At 42.0% G+C, this 21,643-nt stretch overlaps 4 protein-coding genes across 7 annotated transcripts; 3 read left to right on the top strand and 1 right to left on the bottom strand.

Moving 5' to 3' along the window:
- Positions 1-254: 254 nt before the first annotated feature.
- Ama (Amalgam) lies at positions 255-2,052 on the bottom strand. Its single transcript, XM_017137786.2, has 2 exons — positions 1,943-2,052; positions 255-1,552 (listed from the first exon to the last, which is right to left on the bottom strand). The coding sequence occupies exon 2, from the start codon at positions 1,543-1,545 to the stop codon at positions 538-540; it is 1,008 nt and encodes a 335-aa protein (XP_016993275.2). The 5' UTR covers positions 1,546-1,552; positions 1,943-2,052; the 3' UTR covers positions 255-537.
- A 3,923-nt stretch (positions 2,053-5,975) lies between these two features.
- Positions 5,976-10,088, top strand: bcd (bicoid). Of its 4 annotated transcripts, none has more exons than XM_017137791.3 (4): positions 5,976-6,312; positions 6,966-7,041; positions 7,097-8,034; positions 8,999-10,088. In XM_017137791.3, exons 1-4 carry the CDS (start codon positions 6,160-6,162, stop codon positions 9,284-9,286), a joined length of 1,455 nt encoding a protein of 484 aa, XP_016993280.2. In that variant the 5' UTR covers positions 5,976-6,159; the 3' UTR covers positions 9,287-10,088. The 4 variants fall into 4 exon arrangements, with proteins under 4 accessions (XP_016993280.2, XP_016993279.2, XP_070073579.1 ...); XM_017137790.3 differs by having other exon boundaries at positions 5,977-6,312; positions 7,082-8,034; XM_070217478.1 differs by having other exon boundaries at positions 6,188-6,312; positions 6,944-7,041.
- A 1,860-nt stretch (positions 10,089-11,948) lies between these two features.
- On the top strand, positions 11,949-13,076 carry zen (zerknullt). Its single transcript, XM_017137788.2, has 2 exons — positions 11,949-12,035; positions 12,099-13,076. The coding sequence occupies exons 1-2, from the start codon at positions 11,949-11,951 to the stop codon at positions 13,074-13,076; spliced, it is 1,065 nt and encodes a 354-aa protein (XP_016993277.2).
- A 5,617-nt stretch (positions 13,077-18,693) lies between these two features.
- Positions 18,694-19,657, top strand: LOC108054726 (tetratricopeptide repeat protein 12). The gene is made up of 4 exons (XM_017137789.3): positions 18,694-18,881; positions 18,934-19,206; positions 19,260-19,382; positions 19,450-19,657. Exons 1-4 carry the CDS (start codon positions 18,778-18,780, stop codon positions 19,655-19,657), a joined length of 708 nt encoding a protein of 235 aa, XP_016993278.2. The 5' UTR covers positions 18,694-18,777.
- Positions 19,658-21,643: the final 1,986 nt, after the last annotated feature.

Raw genomic sequence — 21,643 nt, 5'->3', positions numbered from 1 at the left:
TAGATAAAATGTGCTAGGGTATTTAAAATGGAAAATTTGTCAGTATAATTTATTTAGATCTTGGAAAGATGATCCTTTAATGTATAAAAGGGCTCTCCTCTTTTCTGTATGTAATTAGGTTTACCATCTGCATTGCTATGTGACTTAATCACTAAGACGAGCCACTGGTTAGCTCTCATGATATTACTCGTACTCTTTTATTGGTTTACTTATCCAACATCCTCACCCAACCCCACCACATAGGAAAAGACCGATTAAACTTTATCAGAGAACGTTATTTACTTAAGCAATAAATGTGTTTTACGTAGAACGACGGATGCAGAGCAAAATTCATAAGGCACAGGCGGTCGCTCGATCTCGAGTGTGTCCGAAAATAATGAAGTCTGAATGGGAGCTAATTGAATGAATCATTAATAATATAAACACAGGCCGCATCCGGACTGGCGAATTGCCGAAAAAGCGAGACGAGTTGGGGTTCCAGTCTTTTAAGCGTGGGAATGGAAACTGCGGTATGGCGAAATTGCGGGGCAGGGGTCACTACGACCAGGAGGGCACCGGGATGACGGTTTGGAAGAGATGCAGCCGGGCATCGGCGTGGCCCAGCTTGTTGGTGGCATTGCAGTAGTAGTCCCCGAAGTCCTCCTCCGCCACGCTCTCAATCCGCAGCACAGAGGTTGTGGTGCCCGAGGAGGAGGCCGTGTTGGCCACCTCGTGGTGGCGACTGGACTGCACGGGTCCTCCGTTGCGGGTCCAGACCACAGTTGGCGCCGGGTAGCCCTGCACGGAGCACTCCAGCTCCGCGGAGTGGGACACCATCTGGGCGACCTTGGGCCTCTGGACGGCGATCTGCGGCCGGAACTCCACCTCCACCCGGATCAGCCTCCTGTCCGGCTGACCTTCTCCGTTCTGGGCGATACAGTAGTAGCCACCGCGGTCCATTCTGTGCACTGTGCGAATGCGCAGAGTGGGCTCGGCCAGGGAATGACCTCCGGCTGGCATAACCGCGTTATGTTCGCGGGTCCAGGAGATGGTGGGCTTGGGGAATCCGTTGGCATGACAGGTCAGCTCCAAATTCTGGCCCTCCGTCACCACGGTGCTCTTCAGCGTGTTCTCCGCGATCACCGGCGGCGTCTTGATCTGCAGGCTCAGCTTCTTGGTCACCTTCTCAGTGGCCGAGACGAGCACCTGGCACTCGTACGGACCCATGTCGCTGACCTCGATCTTTTGGATGCGGAAGGTGTAGGTGGCACTGCCGGCCTTGGGGCCCTCGGTCACCGTCACATTGTAGCGCTGGTCGGGCAAGCTGAGGATGTTGCGCATGGAGAGCACCACCGAGTTGGTGTCCGATTCGCTGGGTCGCTTGGCCCAACTGACCGACAGCTGGCCCACCTCCTCCACGGTGCAGTTGAACTCCACGGTGTCGTTCACACTGGCCACCACGTCCTTGCTGATGTGGCTGATCACTGGGGCTCCGAGGACAAGAGCCCACTCCAAGGAGATCGCCAGGCCCAGGAAAAGGCCGATGTAAAGCCGTAGACTCGCCATGGCTGATCTGCAATTTTAAAATTGGAGTAAATATTATCACAGTTAATGTTAATTATGAATGAAGTTTGCAATATCAATCAAATTAAAATGTTCATTTAAATCCAATAAGCTTTAACTGTTTGCTAAAGTGCACTATTAAGGGCAAAAATTAAATAGATGTTATACCAAAAAATGTTTTAAGACCACAAGTTTCACAAGTTAACTTAATTTAAAAAGTATATATTAACATTGCTCGATTACACATGCAAGATTAGATGAGCTTGGGTCTTTTATAGTATTTTAAATAATATTAATTTGATGTATTTTTTGAAATTATTCACTTTTTAAATTTATGTATAGTAGTTTTTTACACTCTTAGGTATTTGGTTATAAGTTTCTTTATTTTTCGTTTAATTACAGGATGTTGCTGTTGATTTTTGTTCTTCCTCCGTTCGATTATCTCGCTTCTTGTGGGTTCAATGCGCTTCTCTTCGCGTTCGGGGCTCGACTGAATCGGCAGAGGCTACTGAGCTCGGCTCAGAAGACCGTATCTCTGCTGACGTTCTGCTTATCTCTACCTCTGAATTGGGTTCTTCGTATTGTTCCTGACGCGCCGACGTCGAGCGCTCGTTATCTCCTCAAACCCAAGAAGAGTCCCGAAAATTGTACACCGCGAGAATGAGGCAGATAGACATCGTTATGATCGATTGCCTTGTCTAGACTGGGTTGCGTCTTAATGGGTACACTCGAATAAATATTTCCTCATGTTAATACTCAACTAAAAATGGCGTCGAAAGTTCACATCTGTGTATATTAACAGTTAATCATAACTAAATGAAAATCAAATTAAATTAAATTAAATTAATTAAAGAATATAGTATTAAAGAATATAGTTGAAGTTGATTAATTATTTCTTTACAAATAATTTTATTTACTTGTTTTATTTATTCCGAAATACTTTACAGCTATTTTCTCTCAATGCATTTGCCGAAGAAGAAGTCATCGACGTTTTGGATCTTATCGCCCCTCGGTTATTTACTTTGTCGCCTTGACTTTATCTGTATCTGTATCTGTGTTTGCTCCTGCATCTGTATGGGTGCTTTGTATCTGTGTTTGCATTTCAGCTCGTATTTAAATTGTTTACTTGTGCGTGCGTTTGACTTCGGGCTGAGTTATCAATGCACTCTCCTCCTCGCCTTTAATTGATTTGTTTTGCTGGTCGTTGCTGCAGTGCCCCCTTCCTTTCAGCCCCCCCTCCCCAAGATAAGCGGTCCGTTGCAAAGCAAAGCGCCAGCGAAAGCGGCCGCGGGCGAACTGAAAGGCGGCGTGCGAAATTCTAATTCAAATTCAAATTTGTGCCGCCATTTAGGGATTCGTGGAAGGAGGAGAAGGGAAAGGGCGGCGGGGTGGTAAAGGTGGAATGCGAGCCATTTGTGATTTATGGCATGGCGCGCTACTTTCCGCTGCCGGCGAACAAAAGCAACAGCCATGGCGAGCGGTCTCTGGAATATCCTGCCCGCTCTGGAAATGCCAGCGATCCCGGCGTCTTCTGTCTCTTTCTATGTCGGAGCAGGGCCGCATGCGCGAGAAGTAAAAAGCAAAAGGGGGTGGAACGCGAGGCGTTGGGTGGTATTTACCACTCAGCCATGCTGGGAAATTCTGCGGTAAATTTAAAGAGAATTTAAGGATGCTGTGGGTAGAAGTGTGTAAAATTAACGAAAGACTAGTATCTTCAACTTTGTGATAGTGATTATTTTAAATAGTTTTAAAAGAGAAGTGCTAAATATAATGTTCAAAGGTTTATAAGAAACCGTGACTGTTAAATTAAATCTTACTTTACTTGATTCATAATAGCTTTTATATTACATCATGTATTTTCCATCCAGAACATTTGCGAATTTAGATATGTTACCTCCATTTCTAACATTTTTTCTTGGAACTTAAAATTATTTTTTATAAAATTTATGTATTTTGTTTATATTTATTATTAGGAATGTTACTTATTTTGCGAATAAGGGTCTTAAATAATAATATCCTTTATCCAATAGCATAAAGCTATGATGGTGCAAACCTAAAATACTTTTACTTAAACCCTTCACCTTTTGTTTAAACACTGCTTTAATTGGATAGCCTCGCTTGTCGCAGAAGCTGCCTGCACAATCGCATTTAATTTCCACATTTCCCGGCCCGACCTCTGATCAGCCGCTGGCCAAGTTTCCCCTAAAACCCGTCGAGGTTAACCCGGCTTAACTATGTGAAATGATTGATGACGACGCTGTCTGTCTGGCGAAGAAATTCCCCTTAAGAGCGACGAAAACTATAGCCACAGTTTCTGGAAAATTAAATCACATCTTAAATCGTTTCGGTGACTTCTGCTGAAATGAGGCCGTTCCCATGGGAGGGCAGCTGCATCTGTCGCCCGAACTCGGACTCGTACTCCCCATCGCCAGGACTCGCTGCCTCCGAGTGCACATTCGAATCAGATAATTGTAAATTGTGTAAAATAATAAATTTCCAGTTAACTATCTGTGGACCGCATAGGGCGCTTCTATTCCGTCTCTTTTCCCCTCCCGGCTGTGGGTTATCCTTGGCTTCAGTTTCAGTTGCATTCCGGCAGCGTCATTATGACCATTGCGTCGATGCCTTTTTGGATCCAGGTCCAGGTCCAGGTCCTGGCAGGTCCTGGCTGCTGCATGCAACGGTCGACTTGGCTCGACCAAACTGGACACACAGCGAAACCGAACGAAAGAGACGGCTGTATGGCGTGCGAAAGAGAGGGCTGCCGCTCGCATTCAGGCGCAAGCGGATCCAAAACAGAAAATGTCAAATTTTGTAATTTATTACCCGAATCCTGTTTCTGTCAGTGGCTCTTTGGGTGTTTCGCTTCGGCAGCGGCACACACGGAGGGCATTCAGCAGCCGGGCTGCCGAGCGGGGAAGGGAGAGGGAACAGTCCTTGTCCTTTGTCACACACTGCGTGTGAATTTGTGGCCCAATTCCGCACAGTGGGTCCTCGCACGTCCTTTTCTGGCGTTTAAAAGAGTAATCATAGAGCTTTCTTGAATATTTTCTAATATGGTCTTACGGTAGTTTCATTACTATTCGGTAAATTTAGAAGACTTTTGCTTCCGTGCTCCCAGCAAATCCGTACAAATATAACATGCAACTCTAATAGCTTATGAAAATAATATGATATTTTAATTATGTTTATTTATTTTACATCTTGTTTGTAAATCTATCATAGTTAAGGCTTTCATTTTGATATCTTCGAATTGAATTTCTAAGCAACCACTGTACTTCAGTGTGTATCCTTTGGCTTTGACTATGTGCGCGTATTTTGTTTGCCTTTTGGCTGCACTCCGACTCCGCCGTCGACTGGAGTGTCTGTGAATTGACTTTTGTTGCCAGTTTGGCAACAAGCTCATGCCAGATCCCAAAAGCAAACACGACAATTATTCGCTAAATGTCATTAAAAATATTTCACTTAAGGCTTCTGACACCCGCTTAAAGATCAACTGACTGTTGAATTTATTCTAAAAATGTTAAAGTCAAATAAGCCGTATGGAAAATCTTGGGTTATTAATTATTGTTATTTACAAAATTTAACATAATCTTAAACCGTAATATATATTCAGCATTTTAAAAAATACAAATATTCAAATCTAAATTATTGTCATTTTATATAAGCGAATGCAGACAAAAATCTGATGGAAATCTACATGTAGAAACGGTACAGTCGAGGGCCTGAATAAAAATATATATTGACAGTCAAAGTAGGTTGTTTAACTTGTGGCTTTAACAGCCGCTGATAGCCGCAGCCTACAACCAGGACAAAGTTAGTCCAGCCGATTTTGAAACCGCCTGATTTCACTTCAGATGGCCAGAAACTAACAATACCTCCCGACTGCCCCATGTAGCAGTCTGTATTCTTTCCCAACGACGAGCCGAGGACTTGTGAGGACGCCGGAATGCCGGAGCGCTACTGTACCTGCGCGCTCATTGCTTCCCAGGTGATAAAGCGAATCAACAAGTACTTGGTCAGCAGGAATCTCATTGGCATATGCTTGGAGCTAACTTTGAATTACAGCCACTGTGATTTTATTGTTTTAAGCATAAGCGAAACTTTTAAATTTTGTATTTATATATTTTTATGAATATATTTTTTATAAAAAAAAATATTTATTTGACAGAATTTTTAAAATGCTTTAGAATTTTATTGGATTACAAATACTAATTAACTGAACTGCTGCAATACTAATTTTAAATAAGCCGCCATAGGTCTATGGTATTCTGCTTTTGTAAGTGAGCAATAGCTGTTCACCGAATTCCAGAAGGGGCGCTTTTCTGTGTAGTGTTGGCGCCCTCTGCTGAAAACTCTGTGCACTCACACTTTTCGGCGTTGCCACACGGATCGAGGTTTCTCTCCCTCCCTTCGCACCATCACTAAATAACGGTAGTTTGCAAATGCGAAGCAAGTGGAGCAAGTAAAACGCAAAATGTTGGCGAAATAAGTTCGCGAACGTCTCGAACGTAACCGGTTACATATAATATACGATATTTCCCACATTTTACTTGCGAATTTTCCGCGCGGCGCGAGAAAATCCCTGAAAATAGCGCGGCGGAGTGTTTGGGGAAAATGGCGCAACCGCCGCCAGATCAAAACTTTTATCACCATCCGCTGCCCCACACGCACACACATCCGCACTCGCATCCGCATCCACATTCGCACCCACATCATCAGCATCCGCAGCTCCAGTTGCCGCCACAATTCCGGAATCCCTTCGATCTGGTGAGTGGAATGGCTATCCTCTAGGAAAAGAGAAGTGCTCGCTAATAAAGTTTGAATACAGTGTGGTCTCCGTAAAGTGAACTACTAAAAACAAATTATGATCACTGATCACTTTAAGAATTTGTTTCGTCTCATAAATATATATATATATTTATGCCATTGCTGAAGAACTCCTTATCTTTTCTAGGCGATCTAATAAATATTATTATTGTATTTTTTTTTGTATTATATTGAAATTTTATTTTTCGATTTTGGTGCATTAATTACTTAAATATTCTTGTTATTATCAACCGTTCTAGTAAATAATTTAAATACAATATTAATCTCTATTTCTCAAATTTGTACTCAATTTCGGAGAATGATCTTAAAAAGATCACTCATATTGATGTGTATCTTTTGTAATAGGAAATATTTTGGAATACAAGTGAAAAAAACTTGTATGTTTTTGACTATATAACAATAAATTAGTACATAAAGGCCATTTTACTGTTTTCCCCACATAATTTTTGTCAAAAACTGAAAATGACTTAAAGATGTTTGGGCCTCATAACTAAAAGTTGATTAAAATATCTGATCTTAAGGCTTCGGCTTTCGGAGCGAGCCATCCTTTCACGTTTTTATATAAAGATAGTGTACCCATTGATTCTTTGAAGCTTTTCGATGAGCGAACGGGTGCGATAAACTACAACTACATACGTCCGTATCTGCCGAACCAGATGCCCAAGCCAGGTGAGTGTGAAGCGAGCATTGTCCACCACCGTCTTATCAGAAATGTATCCCCCAGAGGAGCTGCCCGACTCCCTGGTGATGCGGCGACCCCGTCGCACCCGCACCACCTTCACCAGCTCCCAGATCGCCGAGTTGGAGCAGCACTTTCTGCAGGGGCGCTACCTCACGGCCCCCCGATTGGCGGATCTGTCGGCCAAGCTGGCTCTGGGCACTGCCCAGGTGAAGATCTGGTTCAAGAATCGCCGGCGTCGTCACAAAATCCAGTCGGATCAGCACAAAGATCAGTCGTACGAGGGCATGCCCCTGTCGCCGGGCATGAAGCAGAGCGAAGGCGATCCGCCCAGTCTGCAGACCCTGAGCTTGGGCGGAGGAGCCACGCCCAACGCCTTGACCCCATCGCCCACTCCCTCGACTCCCACAGCCCACATGGCTGAGCACTACGGCGAGTCCTTCAACGCCTACTACAACTACAATGGAGGCCACAACCACGGCCTGACCAATCGCCACCCGCACGGGCAGTACCCATCCGGAGGAGGAGCACCAGGATCAGCTACTGGTGGCCAGTTCTTCCAGCAGCAGCAGGGACACGTCCATCACCACCAGCAGCAGCTGCACTCCCAGAGCAACCACGTGCCGCTCCAGATGCAACAGCCGCAAACGGCTCAGCAGCAGCAGCAGTACCATCACTTTGACTTCCAGCAAAAGCCAGCTAGCGCCTGCCGCGTCCTGGTCAAGGACGAACCGGAGGCGGACTACAACTTCAACAGCTCGTACTACATGCGATCGGCCATGTCTGGCGCCACTGCCTCCGCATCGGCTTCGGCACGCGGCGCTGCCTCGCCGGGCTCCGAGGTCTACGAGCCATTAACACCCAAGAATGACGAGAGTCCCAGTCTGTGCGGCATCGGCATTGGCGGACCCTGCGCCACCGCCGTTGGCGAGACGGAGGCCGACGAAATGGACGACGGAACGAGGAAGAAGACGACGCTACAGGTCAGCCAAGAGTCCACCTCTCCACCTTGCCTTTTGACACAGATTTTTCATTTCATTTTATCCTGATTCTGCTAGGACTCAATTTCAAATCTATTTATATAAACTAACTATAAACTATCTAATGAAAGCTAATTCAATTTTGTTTATACATTTGTTTTATGCGTGTTAAAGTAGCTTTCATAACAACCAAAAAGGAATTTTTAAAACATTTTTAAGTACAAAAAAAATTAATTTTGTTTTTTGCCCATTAGACTCTTGGGGAAGTAATAGAAACGTTCGCAAATTATTCGAATATTTTGGTGTTTATCTAAAAATTTACCAATTTGACTGACCAACAAGTTCCCAATTTTTTTGTTTCATAGTTTCATAAAGATCGGTCTACAAGGCCCTAACTGAGCTATTACATATAATTTTTTGTATACTTAAAATGTTAAATCAAAAAATCAAAAACGTTAAATCATTTGGTTTCTTGTTATTAAAGCAACTTCAATACTCTTAAAACAAATTATAACCAAAATTAAATTTTAGGAAAAAATCCCCTACCAGATCGTCTTTATTATTTCTTCCGCCAGTGTACTTATATATTACGTTTTATTTATTTTTACAAATTGGATTGTAGAAAATTGATTTATTTATAGTTTATGGCAAGGCAGGAATTATTATTTAATGGCCGAAGCTTATTGAATTTTACTTAACTTTTAATTCGTGTGCAGAGCAGATAACAATTTAATAAAGAACCCGAAAATAATACAAAACAGAAACGAAAAAGTATAATTGAAACTTAATCATTTCATAGAACGAACACGTCAAACTTTCATAAAAAAAAATAATAATTAAACAAATTTAATTTACAACAGTAAAAATGTATACAGTTGGCTTGAGCCTTGCATATAACCCTTTTGCTACAATTTACCAAACCAAAAATGTGTACTCATTTATTCTGTCATATCGTTTCTTTTAATAGATCTTGGAGCCTTTGAAGGGTCTGGACAAGAGCTGCGACGATGGCAGCAGCGACGACATGAGCACCGGTCTAAGAGCTTTGGCAGGATCCGGAAATCGCGGCACAGCCTTTGCCAAGTTTGGCAAACATTCGTCCCCACAGGGATCTCAGCCGCCCCTCGGAATGGGATTGGGCGTGGCCATGTCCGAATCGAACCAATATCAATGCACGATGGATACGATAATGCAAGCGTATAATCCGCATCGTAACGCCGCAGGCAACTCGCAGTTCGCCTACTGCTTCAATTAGCCTGGACAAGCGGCGTCCCAGAGAGTTTAAGTAGCTTTAGGTTAACCACTGTTGTTCCTGATTGTACAAATACCAAGTGATTGTAGATATCTACGCGTAGTAAGTTAGGCCTAGTCTTAAGATCCGTGTAAATTGTTCTTGGCGTCAGGTTAATGTACTAGCCTAGTCAGTGGCGACATGGAGTTCAGTGTCTCTTGTAGTGATACTATATTTTTAGTCCAAACTTCCCCCGCAATACGCTCGTTGCTTCGATTGCGCTGGTTTGCTGTTCCACTAAAGCCCAGGAACATCCAACCAGACCCATTCGAGGCTTTTGGGCTTGAGCCTATTCCAGGGAAAGTTCACACCCACACCTCAATTCCCCGCCAGCAAATAAATATTTTCTGGAGCAATTTGACATAGCTAAAAACTGTACTAATCGAAATGAAAAATGTTTCTCTTGGGGGTAATCAAGATCCACGATTACCCCTTAAAGATTGAACATTTAAACAATAATATTCGATATGATATTTTCAATTTCTATGCTATGCCAAAGTGTCTGACATAATCGAACATTTGCACATTCTTTCACCAAGAATCGTTAGCAAATTGTTTCATCAACAAATGCAGACCACTTGTTCTAGTCACACTGATTTATTTGCTGCCTACGGAATAATTTACCTATCCATTTATTTTATTTTATCACTACAATTGCAATGAAATCTGTTAAGCCTCATATTATTTTTAGAACGGTGCACCTTTGATGTTGTCTCTTTAAGTTTTATCTATATCGTTATGAGAAAATATAAGAACTACTCTACTAGAGTAAGCTGTGACTAAGTACATAAATTTAGAAATTTCGAAGGGCACGTAGAACCTATCTCCGTCTCTTTCCAGGATGAACGAAAACAGTATCTGGTTTTCCCGAAAATCTTATGAATTTAAAAATGCACTTTATGGCACATACTCACACATGCCTGCCATAAAATGTGATTCGCGATTTTTCCGCGAACACCCGCGGATCATAAAACTTTAGCACCAGCTGCCTGTGTTTATATAGCTACCTGAGCGGCGACCTTCCCGATCCTCACCCGGTCGCCCCATTTAGGTAGGCACTGTACAGGCGCCTTCAGGCAACTTGTTGCCTCTATTTTCTTTGATATAAATTTTGGAAAATCCAGAAATCCAAAACTCGACCAGCATGAACGAATGTTGATCGGGTTTCTCCCAGTTTTGTAATTTTTATTGATCTTGCTCAAATGGGCGCGTTTTAAGAGGTGGATTATGGATATGCAGGAAAAACCAAGTCAGTAACTCATTCTTACTTTTCTGACCATGTTTGCTTATGTTTACTTTTTTCTGATCAACTTAAGTTGAATAAACAAATATAATTGTATATTTATTAGTTCTTAGTTTTGTAAATAATTACTTATTAATATAATGACATATCAAATTTAAATTTATAAACTAAATTAAAACCGTTCCCCCAAAAGTTGCAAGGTATCAACAATAGAGTTTGTCTTCATAAATAATTTATACACATTTCAAAATGCGCAATTAAAATCAGGTTTCTGATGTTGATAACAAAAAAAAAACAAATTTATTTTTCCAAAATATTAACATTTATCATTTTATTAGCATCCCAAAACACTTATTACTAAATGCATTTTATTATTAATTTCGAGTATTAAGTAGTATTAATTACGATATCAAGCTTAGTTCAGATTATAAAAGAAACATCAATTTAATTGTTCTCAAACGTTGCATTTGTAATTTCTTTTGTTAATTAGATTCAAGAAGGATATTTATAAATTTAGCACATCTGCGTTTATTTGAAGTTGAAAACCCCTCAACTGTACTTCAGGCGCTGGCACATTTCCACACGTCTATCCTGCCATGACTTCTCCTTTGTTCCAGCGTATTTTTAGCGAATTCCCAGAAGGAGCAAATCCGATAGCGCCAGTAATAAAATTTGCGAACCATTGCCGAGTCCGAGGTCTGAGGATGGGAAGCCTGAGGGACGGGAGGACCGCGACGGATTCGCATTCGCCGCGACGGAGACTTCAGTTTCTCGGGCATATTCTCCTGGCAACAAACGAAGCCATAAACTGTCTAAATCGAGCATAAAACCCCGAGGAGCATCCTTTCTCGCAGCGTCGCTTTCATTGCATTATGAGGATAATTGCGGACGGCGAGCGACCAAAAGCCGCGACAACAGCCTCGATTTCACTTTCAGCGCCGCCACCGGAGGCTCTTTCAACAGGTGCTACAAGTTGGACAACAATCACCTCGCATCTCGGATTTCGGATCTCGAATCTCGGATAGCCGATCATCATCAGCCCGTCTACCTGGCGAGACTCCGGCTCTCCGAGGGACCCCTGGAACTGTGTCTCACGCAACGCCAAATCCTGCCAGGATTTCGATCAAAACAAGCCTCTAGATTGCCCATTGCCCATGGCCGGGAGTCGTCGGACTTGGCTAGTCTCCGAGGTGCCAGTCGTCGGCCCAGCGACGAAGGGATTTACGACTCGCGGGCTTAGGCAAATTTTTTCGCAACGCTGCGTCGGCGGAATTGACCTGCTTATGTCCTCCTACCTAAAGGGAGCCGTATATAAGGCTGGTGTTTGCTTAGGACGGCAGATCATTCCACTTTTGACAGCGCAGTCGGCAGTATCAGCAGAATATGTCATCCGTCATGCATTACTATCCAGTGCACCAGGCCAAGGTGGGCCCCTACACAGCTGGTCCTTCGGAGGTGAAATACAGTGATGTGAGTATTGCGAAATTAATCCAAATTAAAATTCAAACTAATTAGGTCCTTCACTATTTTTAGTTGCTCTACGGCCATCATCACGCTGTGAACCCTCTCGGCCTGCCTCCCAACTACAACCAGATGAACTCCAACCCCACCACCCTCAACGACCACTGCTCCCCGCAGCAGCTCCACCAGCAGCAGGTGTCCTCGGACGAGAACCTGCCATCCCAGCCCAGCCAGGACTCACAGAGGGTGAAGCTGAAGCGATCCCGAACTGCCTTCACCAGCGTCCAGCTGGTGGAGCTGGAGAACGAGTTCAAGAGCAACATGTATCTGTACAGGACGCGCAGGATTGAGATCGCCCAGCGGCTGTCCTTGTGCGAGCGCCAGGTGAAGATCTGGTTCCAGAACCGCCGCATGAAGTTCAAGAAGGACATCCAGGGACACCGCGAGTCCAAGGCCAGTGCCAAGTTGGCTCAGCCCCAGGCGGAGCAGAGTGCCCATCGCGGCATTGTGCAGCGCCTGATGTCCTACTCCCAGGATCCCAGGGAGGCCTCCGCGGCAGCAGAGAAGCGTCCTGTGGTGGCGGTAGCTCCGGTGACCGCCCAGCCGGACTTTGGCCAAGTGAAGGTCAAGACCGAAGTCACTGCCAACAGTACGATCAACAACAGCATGTGCTCCAGCTCCGATCTCAGCGAGATCTTGGAGCACCTGGCTCAAACGACGGCTGCTCCAGCCACCAGCATTGCCACTCCAGGAGCCTCGGCCAACTCGGGTTCAAGCTCCTCGTCGGGGCACTACTCCTACAATGTGGATTTGGTTCTTCAGAGCATCAAGCAGGATCTGGAGGCGGCTGCCCAGGCCTGGTCCAAGTCCAAGTCGGCACCGCTCCTGGCCTCTCAGTCCTGGCATCCGGCCTCCCACAATCAGATCCCCACCAGCGTGCACTCGGCTCCTTCCATGAATCTCTCGTGGGGCGAGCCTGCTGCCAAGTCCAGAAAGCTGAGCATTACCCACATAAACCCCTGCGTCACCAGCTTCAATTATCCCAATTAATTTTGAGTCTATCCTTTTATTTAGGTTTAATTTCTTTTAGAGTTAAGCAATCGTCTCTGGCACTTGGACGCAAAATTCTAATCCAACTCAGTGACTAAAGCCAATTACTTCAGTTATCAACTTAGGCTAAGATTTTTTTTCATAAATATAATGAAATATTATAAGATCTACATATGATAAATAAAAAATTTAAAACAAACAATACATTTCCTCTTAAATTTTATACACTTTTTAATATTTGAAACCTGGAAAAAGTTAGAAAGTTACCTGTGAGACACTTTCACAAAACTTTTTTAGTTACAGTTTTTCCTCATCAATCCTTTAAATATCCTTTAACCCACCCCAATCCTAAGAGGGCACTTGGCTGCTGGAAAGAAAAAACAAAAGGGAGGAGGGAAAAGGGAGGGGTAATTTTTAGCATTTAGCCGGTGTCCCAGTTGTCTTCGGTTTCACTTTTGCATTTAATGTCCCTTTGCGGGCGACTTGAGGTCAAGTCGAGGAATTTCCATTGCATCGCCCATCTATTAGAACCCAGAAAAGTGTCAACCGCATTAACTCGGACAGGTCCAGCCCCGTTCTCCTTCTGGATCCCATCCCCATCCCCAATCCGCATCCGGATCCAGGCTCAGTTTCGGTTACAGTCCGCCGGAGCGGGTTCCGTTGGTCATCTTGAGCGGCGGACGTGGAGTGTTAGGATTTGATTTATGGACATTTAACCGCACACATTACTTGCTACTGGCTGCGGTGGCTGGCCAGCGTCTTGCAGCGCGGAAATGCGGCACTCAGCCTCAGCTCCAAGGAATTTCCACCAGTCCTTCCAACCGAGCCCATCCATCCCTTTGGTCCCTGAGCCCTTGGCTGAGGTATGGTGTGGCACGGAGAGCTGTGTGTGTGGCAAATTGCTTCCCCTGGGAGGAAATTGTCGCTCGCACTTGCCACGGCCAAAGGACTCGCAGGTCGTGCACTCCGAAAAATTATAATCGATTTGGAAGCATTCTGGAAACATCGTCTGAACTTGGGAAATATTTATTGTAAAATATAAAAGTTTTTATATGCAAAAATATTATACTAAATGATGCTGAGAGCCAGTTATTCGATTAAAAGTTTGCAGGCTTTCTGTAAAAATAATAAAGTTCTGAATAAATTTCGTTTTTAAACTCTATTAATCGTCCAAAGTCGCAAGTCGTGCTCTATGATAATTTATTATCAATTTGGAAGCATTCAATTATAATTATAATATTAGTGAAAACATTGTTTGAATTAAGAAAATATTTCTTGTAAAAATTTCAGATTTACTAGTCGATTTCTTTGTGTGTACGGGGAAGTCACGGGCCAAAGGGGAGGACCTTGCGCAGGGGGTGGATCCTTGGAATTTTCATGCGCATTGTTGACATTTCCTGACATGTGGTCCGGTTCGCCTCGGTTCTGGTTTTGGCTGGGTTTGCTTCGCCGGGAGCATGTCCTGCACATGTTTCGGGGCTGCCATAATGAATATAGATGCCGGATTCGAGGAGCGTGGGCGTGGCTAATCGCCCGGCAATCAGAGGCAGCTAATCAAAGTCGCATAAAAAGCAAACAGCAGGAACAAGTAAACAACTCTCCGCGGGCCAGCTTCAATTACGCGAAATGCCAATGTAATAAACATGTCCAACAGCGCACAGATTGTTCGCATTGTTCCAGTTAGCCAGTTAGCGATTCCCAAGCTCAATCATTCGCCCAGTGGCAACATTGCGGTTTTATTAGCCGGAATAGAGCCAGGAGTTGGAGGCAGGAGCCTTGATGACAATGACAACGCCGCAGTCTTGGCCTGGTCATAACAATAAATTCCGCAGCCGCAGCGGAGGCTGGGCGAAGACATTTCAAATTGTTTCTTGTTAATTAAATTAAATATTCACTTGGGAGTCGCACGCCCACTCCACAATGCCCAACCGCAGCGTTTTGTAATTAGATTGAATCTATAATTTTTATGGCTAATCGCCTTTTGGAAGCTTTTGGTTTCAAACCGAAGCTCGCCCCACTCCTTTGGCAATGAATTTTGAATTCGCGGCCAGGACTCGGAAGCCAAGTGCTTGGTATCCCTGCGACAGCCGAGCAAAATGTATTTTGTGTGCAAATGAAATGGCTTCGCTGAGAAATCTGTTTAGTTTTTGGCGGGAATCTGTGAAAGTTAATTAAGCGGGATATTTGGGAAACGGTGAAAGAAAAAAGTGGATACTTGCTCTTAAATAAAGGATAGTTTTTGAATATTTTAAAATTGTTGAGCAACAAAATCATTATTACAAAGTTTTTGTATATCGCAATAATGTCTTATAGGTACAAAAGATATAGAAATATGCAAATGAGTTGAAATTGTATACTTATGTTTTTGAATTTCGTTTTTAAGCTCGGTTGACCCTTTTCTGCCCTTTTGGTTAGCTGGTGTAAGTTCACCACCATTTAAAAATGGAAAACTCTCTTCCAAAAAAGCCTTTTTGACTGTATTTCACTCATCCTTTCTTTTTAAGCATTTTTCCGCCCAACTGTTTTGGGCTCAATTTGGATATTTTTGGCACGTTTAAACGTTATGACATTTCACAGACGTGTTAGTCCCTCAACGCCACCGATATGGCCAACACCTGTCGTATAAACAAATCGTGCTGGGCCAGAAAAACTTTCCGTCCATTCCACATATGCTGGGGCTGTACTGTTTTGGCCCACAAAAAATATGCATATATAGTGAACAGCAGGCACAGGAAACTCTTCTTATTTCGTATTCCACAAAGAATGTGAATGCGTGAAAAAAATCACTTCAAAATTTGAAAGCCAATTGCTAAGGGATGGGTCGAGGGTAGTGGAGCATCCGGGTCCCAAAGTGGAATTCTCGGGCTTTCAATTGAAATTTTATTGTGCCAGCCCGGACTAGAGTCACTTGGGTCGTGAGCCGTGATGTTGTTGCAAGCATCTGTTGCGGAATTTATTTTAACCTTATAGAGGATTCTATGTTTAATTTTGCATGGACATTTAATACCCAGTTGAGACACCTGATCAAGTATTTGTCCAACTATCCACTTAGCCATGAGAACTTGGATCATTATTTGCTGATCTTAAAACCATTAATCCTTTAATGTAATGTAAACAAGGAAGGAAGTTAACTTCGGCCAGCCGAAGTTTATATACCCTTGCAAGTTTGCCTACTTAAAATGTTGTTTTTACATTGTCAAAAATCAAAACGCCTACATTCTACTAAGTTACAATAGTTTTTCTATTATTTTTTTGATTATTCCTATGGGAGCCTTAAGATATAGTGATCCGATCCGGCTCGTTCCGACATATGTACTACCTGCAATAGAAAGAAGACTTTTGGAAATGTTTCATCGCGATAGCTTTAAAACTGAGGGACTAGTTCGCATAGAAACGGACAGACGGACAGACTGACAGACGGACAGACTGACAGACGGACAGACAGACATGGCTAGATGGACTCGGCTATTGATGCTGATCAAGAATATATATATACTTTATGTGGACGGAAACGTCTCCTTCACTGCGTTGCAAACATCTGACTGAAATTTTAATACCCTCTGCAAGGGTATAAAAACCCTTAAATTACATCTATATGTATGTGTCATCTCTCTTAAGTTATAAAATGTCAAATAATACTTACGAATTGTTAATGAGTAATTAATCTTAGTATTGGCGCATGTCGCTAGGTTATAAATTGGACATTTACACGCAACATTTTCAAGGGATTTAATAAATTAAATTAAGTTAAATAAAGTCGATTGGCTAGTGTGACAGATGGGTTTCTAAACAATCAGACGTCTTCGATTGCAATACCCATCTCAACCATTCGTATTTCAGGTGGATTTCAAAATTCCCATTCCCCTTGAACTGTAATCATTTCATGGATAATTCGGGCATTTCCTCAACCCTCTCCAACAGCTGATACGCATACGCAGCATATGACCTCCCATCTGTAGGGTTGGGCCATATTTATGGCCCGTTGGCCGGTATATTTTTCATCGGTCTAAAACCCATAATTAAATTACGTGAAATTCATTTATAACAATTACGTCGAAATGGCAATCTATGCTGATGATGCCGCCAGGCGGCGAGTGGTTGCCGCAAGGAGCGTTACCAACTTTTGCTAACCAACAACGAAATTCGTGCGGAATAAAAAATGCGGTGCGTCATGTGAGCAATTTGGTGTCGTTGTCGTTTGTCCATTTGCCGGTTTGCTGGTTTGCTGGCAGCAGCGAAATGGTGCTACAACCAGTTCAGGCTCCTTTGCCGCACTGCAATTATTTATCCCCGTGCATTGTGTTTCCGCCCCTTTCCCTGCTAACGTGGCCAAGAGAGAGCCCGGCGCTTAAGCATGTCCATGTCCGGTTGCGAGTGAATGTGCAATGTAGAAGTGTGTGTGAGCCGGCTCCTAAATGCCTGGCCCACACGACACAGACACATATCCGCCACCCAGCTCTCACTCGCCAGGATCCTTTTTCCACCCCGCCCCTCAATGCACCATTGCAGGTAATGTGCCAGCGACATGCACTTCCCTGTGATCCGAAGGAGCGAGTGAGAGAGCAGGGATGCACTCACAAAAATTATTCAAAATGGCAAAATTCACGTGTAATTATTATTAATAATTACATTGTTAGTATTAAATAAAAATGTAGGTATATAATTAAAACTGTAGAAATATTATTTCTCATTGTTTTAATTTCAGCAAGAATAAATTAGAATTACTGTTTGTCATTGCTTAACAACCGTAATTAATTCATTTTCTCAATAGTAAATAATATTTCAATAAATCAACTAAGCAACTTAAAGCCATCTAGTAGAAACAAATATCTATAATTTTACTTCATAACACGATCTATAAAAAATGTGTGGATTGTATTAATTTATTTAGTTTTTAAAATTGTTAAAAAACTCAGTTAAAAGTTAACTATAGTTATTTTTAATAATTAAAAAATTTATTAACTTTATGTAAATTTTGCTGAGTGTTGAACTTTTTGTGCAGCGGGGGGAGGATTGAGGGGCTAGGTTCAGTTGTGTTGAGATTGCGGCTCTACTATTATTAGATGCCATTATGTTTTATAGTCTATAATTGATCCTTTGAGCCAAGCTGAGCTGAACATGCATTTGTGCATTTCTTTATCTTACAAATTGTATGAGATTAAATGAAAAGTAATGTGAGCGTGAGTATGAATATGACTATCAGCCAGAGTGCTAGTAACAGGGTATGCCGGTATGTGTTTCACTACGTGTAATCATGTAAACGATTCAACGCAAATGACTGGCAAAATCATGAAAAATCAAACTCGTTTAGCACAGAAATAAATATTAAATTAAAAAAACACGGATTGTGCAGAAAATTGTGGCATTATATATGGAATCAAATTAACTCAATTAAGGTCCAAAAATAAATTTAATTTTTTTTATTTATCCACTTATATAATAATACATTTACAATATATCCTAGAATTAAAAACCAGTTCGAACCCGATCTTATCGATAGTCCTTCCAAGGCCTGTAAACACTTTTTGGCAGTATTGCTAGGCAACCAGTTGGTTATGGGCAATAAATAATCCAACCCCATGTTGCCACGCGATTCGTTTGCCCAGCTGGTAAACATTCAGAATAAACAAAACTCCACAACGGTCAAATCAAAAACAAATATTTATTTGAATCCGTCGGTCATTATTTAATATTTGGGAACATGTATTCCTTGCAACACCCGCAAATCGATGAGCGCTTTTTAGATTCCGAATCAACAGTTGAAGAAGTGGTCAGGTTGCTTGAAAGCCTTCAAGTGCCGAATGAGTAAGAAGCAAAACATATCCCAATAAAATTATTCATAATTATCTGTTTCTAGGGACGAGGAAGAGGGACACGATAAAGTTCAGAACGATACTAAGACGACTATTGTAACAGAGGACAATTTTATAATCATTGGCCGGAAAAATGTTCCTCCGGATATTTCTGCACCTAAAGATACTGCATTCAAAGAAAAATCAAAGCCTAGAACTTTCAACCGTCTGGATCGGACTAAGGATCGATTTCCCTTTATGCGACAGGTCGAGATGGATCTTGATCAACGGTCTAAAGCTCGATTAGAAAGAGAACGAGTGGCCCAAAACTTTCGAAAGTAAGTGCTTTCATGCATTGTAAGTTCCTTTATCTACGTAATTTCATTCTAAGATTAGGAAACGCTGAGTATCGAAAGGGTAACTATGAGACTGCTATGCATATGTACACCGAAGCCATTGAAAATATCCGGGACAGTCACATTCTCTACATAAATCGCGCTCTCTGCTTTATCAAGTAAGCAAATGGGATAGAGAATTCTTTGGATATTTCATAACTGATGGATCCTCTTCTGTCTCCGCAGATCGGGTAAATTCAAACGAGGCATTGTCGATTGTGACTTCGTTCTGAACAAGTTGGATGAGAAGAATCTGAGGGCGTGGATGTATCGCGCCATGGCCTACAAAGGACTCAACGATGAGTCCAATTTTGAGAACTGTGTAAAATATGCCCGCAAATTCAATTCGAAGCAGATGGAGTTCATTGATGATTTCCTGGAAAAGTTAAAATAAAATTTGGAGATCGATGATTAATATTTCGGGGTTTTGGGAATGATTTCAAACCAGTTTGGATTAAAAAAGCATTGCGCTTCATCTACTTTAGCTTAGGTTCATATATTTTTTAAAGTCCACGCTTGATCCAACATTTTTATGCCAACCTGATTATACAGCTTATGTTAAGCTTTAATCAAGAGCACCCTCGTCTGCGTTTTAAAACGCAACCCTATCCCCGCAAAGACTTCAAGTGTTGTTTACATATGACAGCAGGAGTATCGTGTTTGGTAGCTCAACTCTTTCGATTCCATTCCGATGCCATTCAATCGAAGTCAGGCACACAGGGCACATCCTCTGCTTCCCCATCCGCCGCTGCAACCACCCTGGATAAAGGCAAACAATTCGATGGCGGTAATCAATCTTCCTTCACTCTCTGCCAGCTGACAGCTCCGTGGTGTAGAGTCAAATTGCGATCTTTGTTTGTGCCGGGTCCGGGTTTTGGGCCAGGACAGCCGTCCGGAGACCGTACTGCGAGGAGCTGACACTCAGCATTGGCATGTCTAAACACTCAACAAAAAATTATTTTAAGAGATTGTTTTTTAAAATAAAAGTATATTTATAAGATAAGTTAAATTTCACCTTCAGATACATCAAAAATATAAATTGATAAATATATTTAGAATTTAATACAACATTTTATAACTTTTTTCCCCATTATTCAGAATCTTACATTTAAAAGTTTTTTAAGTAATAAAATATTATTGATTACCAAGCAGTGGAATTATTTTGTTTAGTGCTTTTAGGGAACTAGTGATAATTTAGGCATTTTAGACTTACATTATAAGTAAACACTGTAATAAAATATCAAGGTTAAGGTTATTTAAATATTAAATAAATAAATTGAGGATTATATTAATATATATAATCTTTCCAGTTTAATTAATGAATTTTTGACATAGGTACTTGTAAGGTTTTGTAAATAACTATGGATGAAATATAATATAAAGTATTCCGTACTAGTCAGGTATGCTAAATAACTAATGATGGAAAATAATAGAAAATGTTAAAATCAATTTTTATTTCTTTGCAATGCCTAACAAGTACTTATTCTATAATAAACACTCAAAAAATTAATTACAAACAGAAAAGAAATAAAGATTTTTTAAGTTAAATAAAACCTTTTCAGTGCATGTCCGGAAGCAGGGGGATATCAGGGGTGGAGCATGAACCGGGGGTTGACTGTTCCATTTATGCGTGTCAAAGGTTGCGTGGCACAGGCGGAGGGCGACAGATTGAAGCCGAGGCAGGCGACACAAATGTTGTACTTGTCACGGTTGTTGCGGTAGTTGCATCTTGTTCTTGGGTGTATGTGGGTGGTTGAAGGGCAGAGTGGGAAGAAGGGGAGCTCCAAATGAATCGCCCCACTGAGTAGGCACAAAATTCTTATCACTCATTAATCCTTTCCATTTAACGCAATTATCTGACAGTAATGTCTCCGTTTTATTGCATCTGAACTACGGAAAGTACTAAATATACCTAAATACATAGCGCATCAATCAATTGTTTTCCGCAATTCACGGAATGTTTTTACAGCCCCTTATCTTCGATTTATGTCAACCAACAGAGTGAAAATATTTCAATTAGAAATACATTAAGCGAGAGTTGATCGGGATAAGATCGAAATAATTGTCTATTATGGCCAAGGCAACGCATACGAAAATATATATATTTATTTGTGTATAATAATTATTAAAGGCCGTGCTTATATATTCATTGAACGTCTACAACTTTATTCATTTGTTACCCAATTTGTTTATGCAATTTATCCACATACTCCTGCGGTAGCAAAACTTTATCGATAATGAAATTCTACAAGTTTCTATTATTGGCATAATCAAATAACTAATAAAAAGACACGACTCTGTGACAGCTGACGATGAAATATTGTTCACAAAACATGGCAAATCTAATATGATCCCAGTGTCCTCATCTCCTTTCCATGTG

The sequence above is a fragment of the Drosophila takahashii genome, chromosome 3R (genome assembly GCF_030179915.1).
Source record: "Drosophila takahashii strain IR98-3 E-12201 chromosome 3R, DtakHiC1v2, whole genome shotgun sequence".
Classification (NCBI taxonomy): Eukaryota; Metazoa; Arthropoda; class Insecta; order Diptera; family Drosophilidae; genus Drosophila; species Drosophila takahashii.
This window is presented reverse-complemented; position numbering and strand designations above follow the sequence as displayed.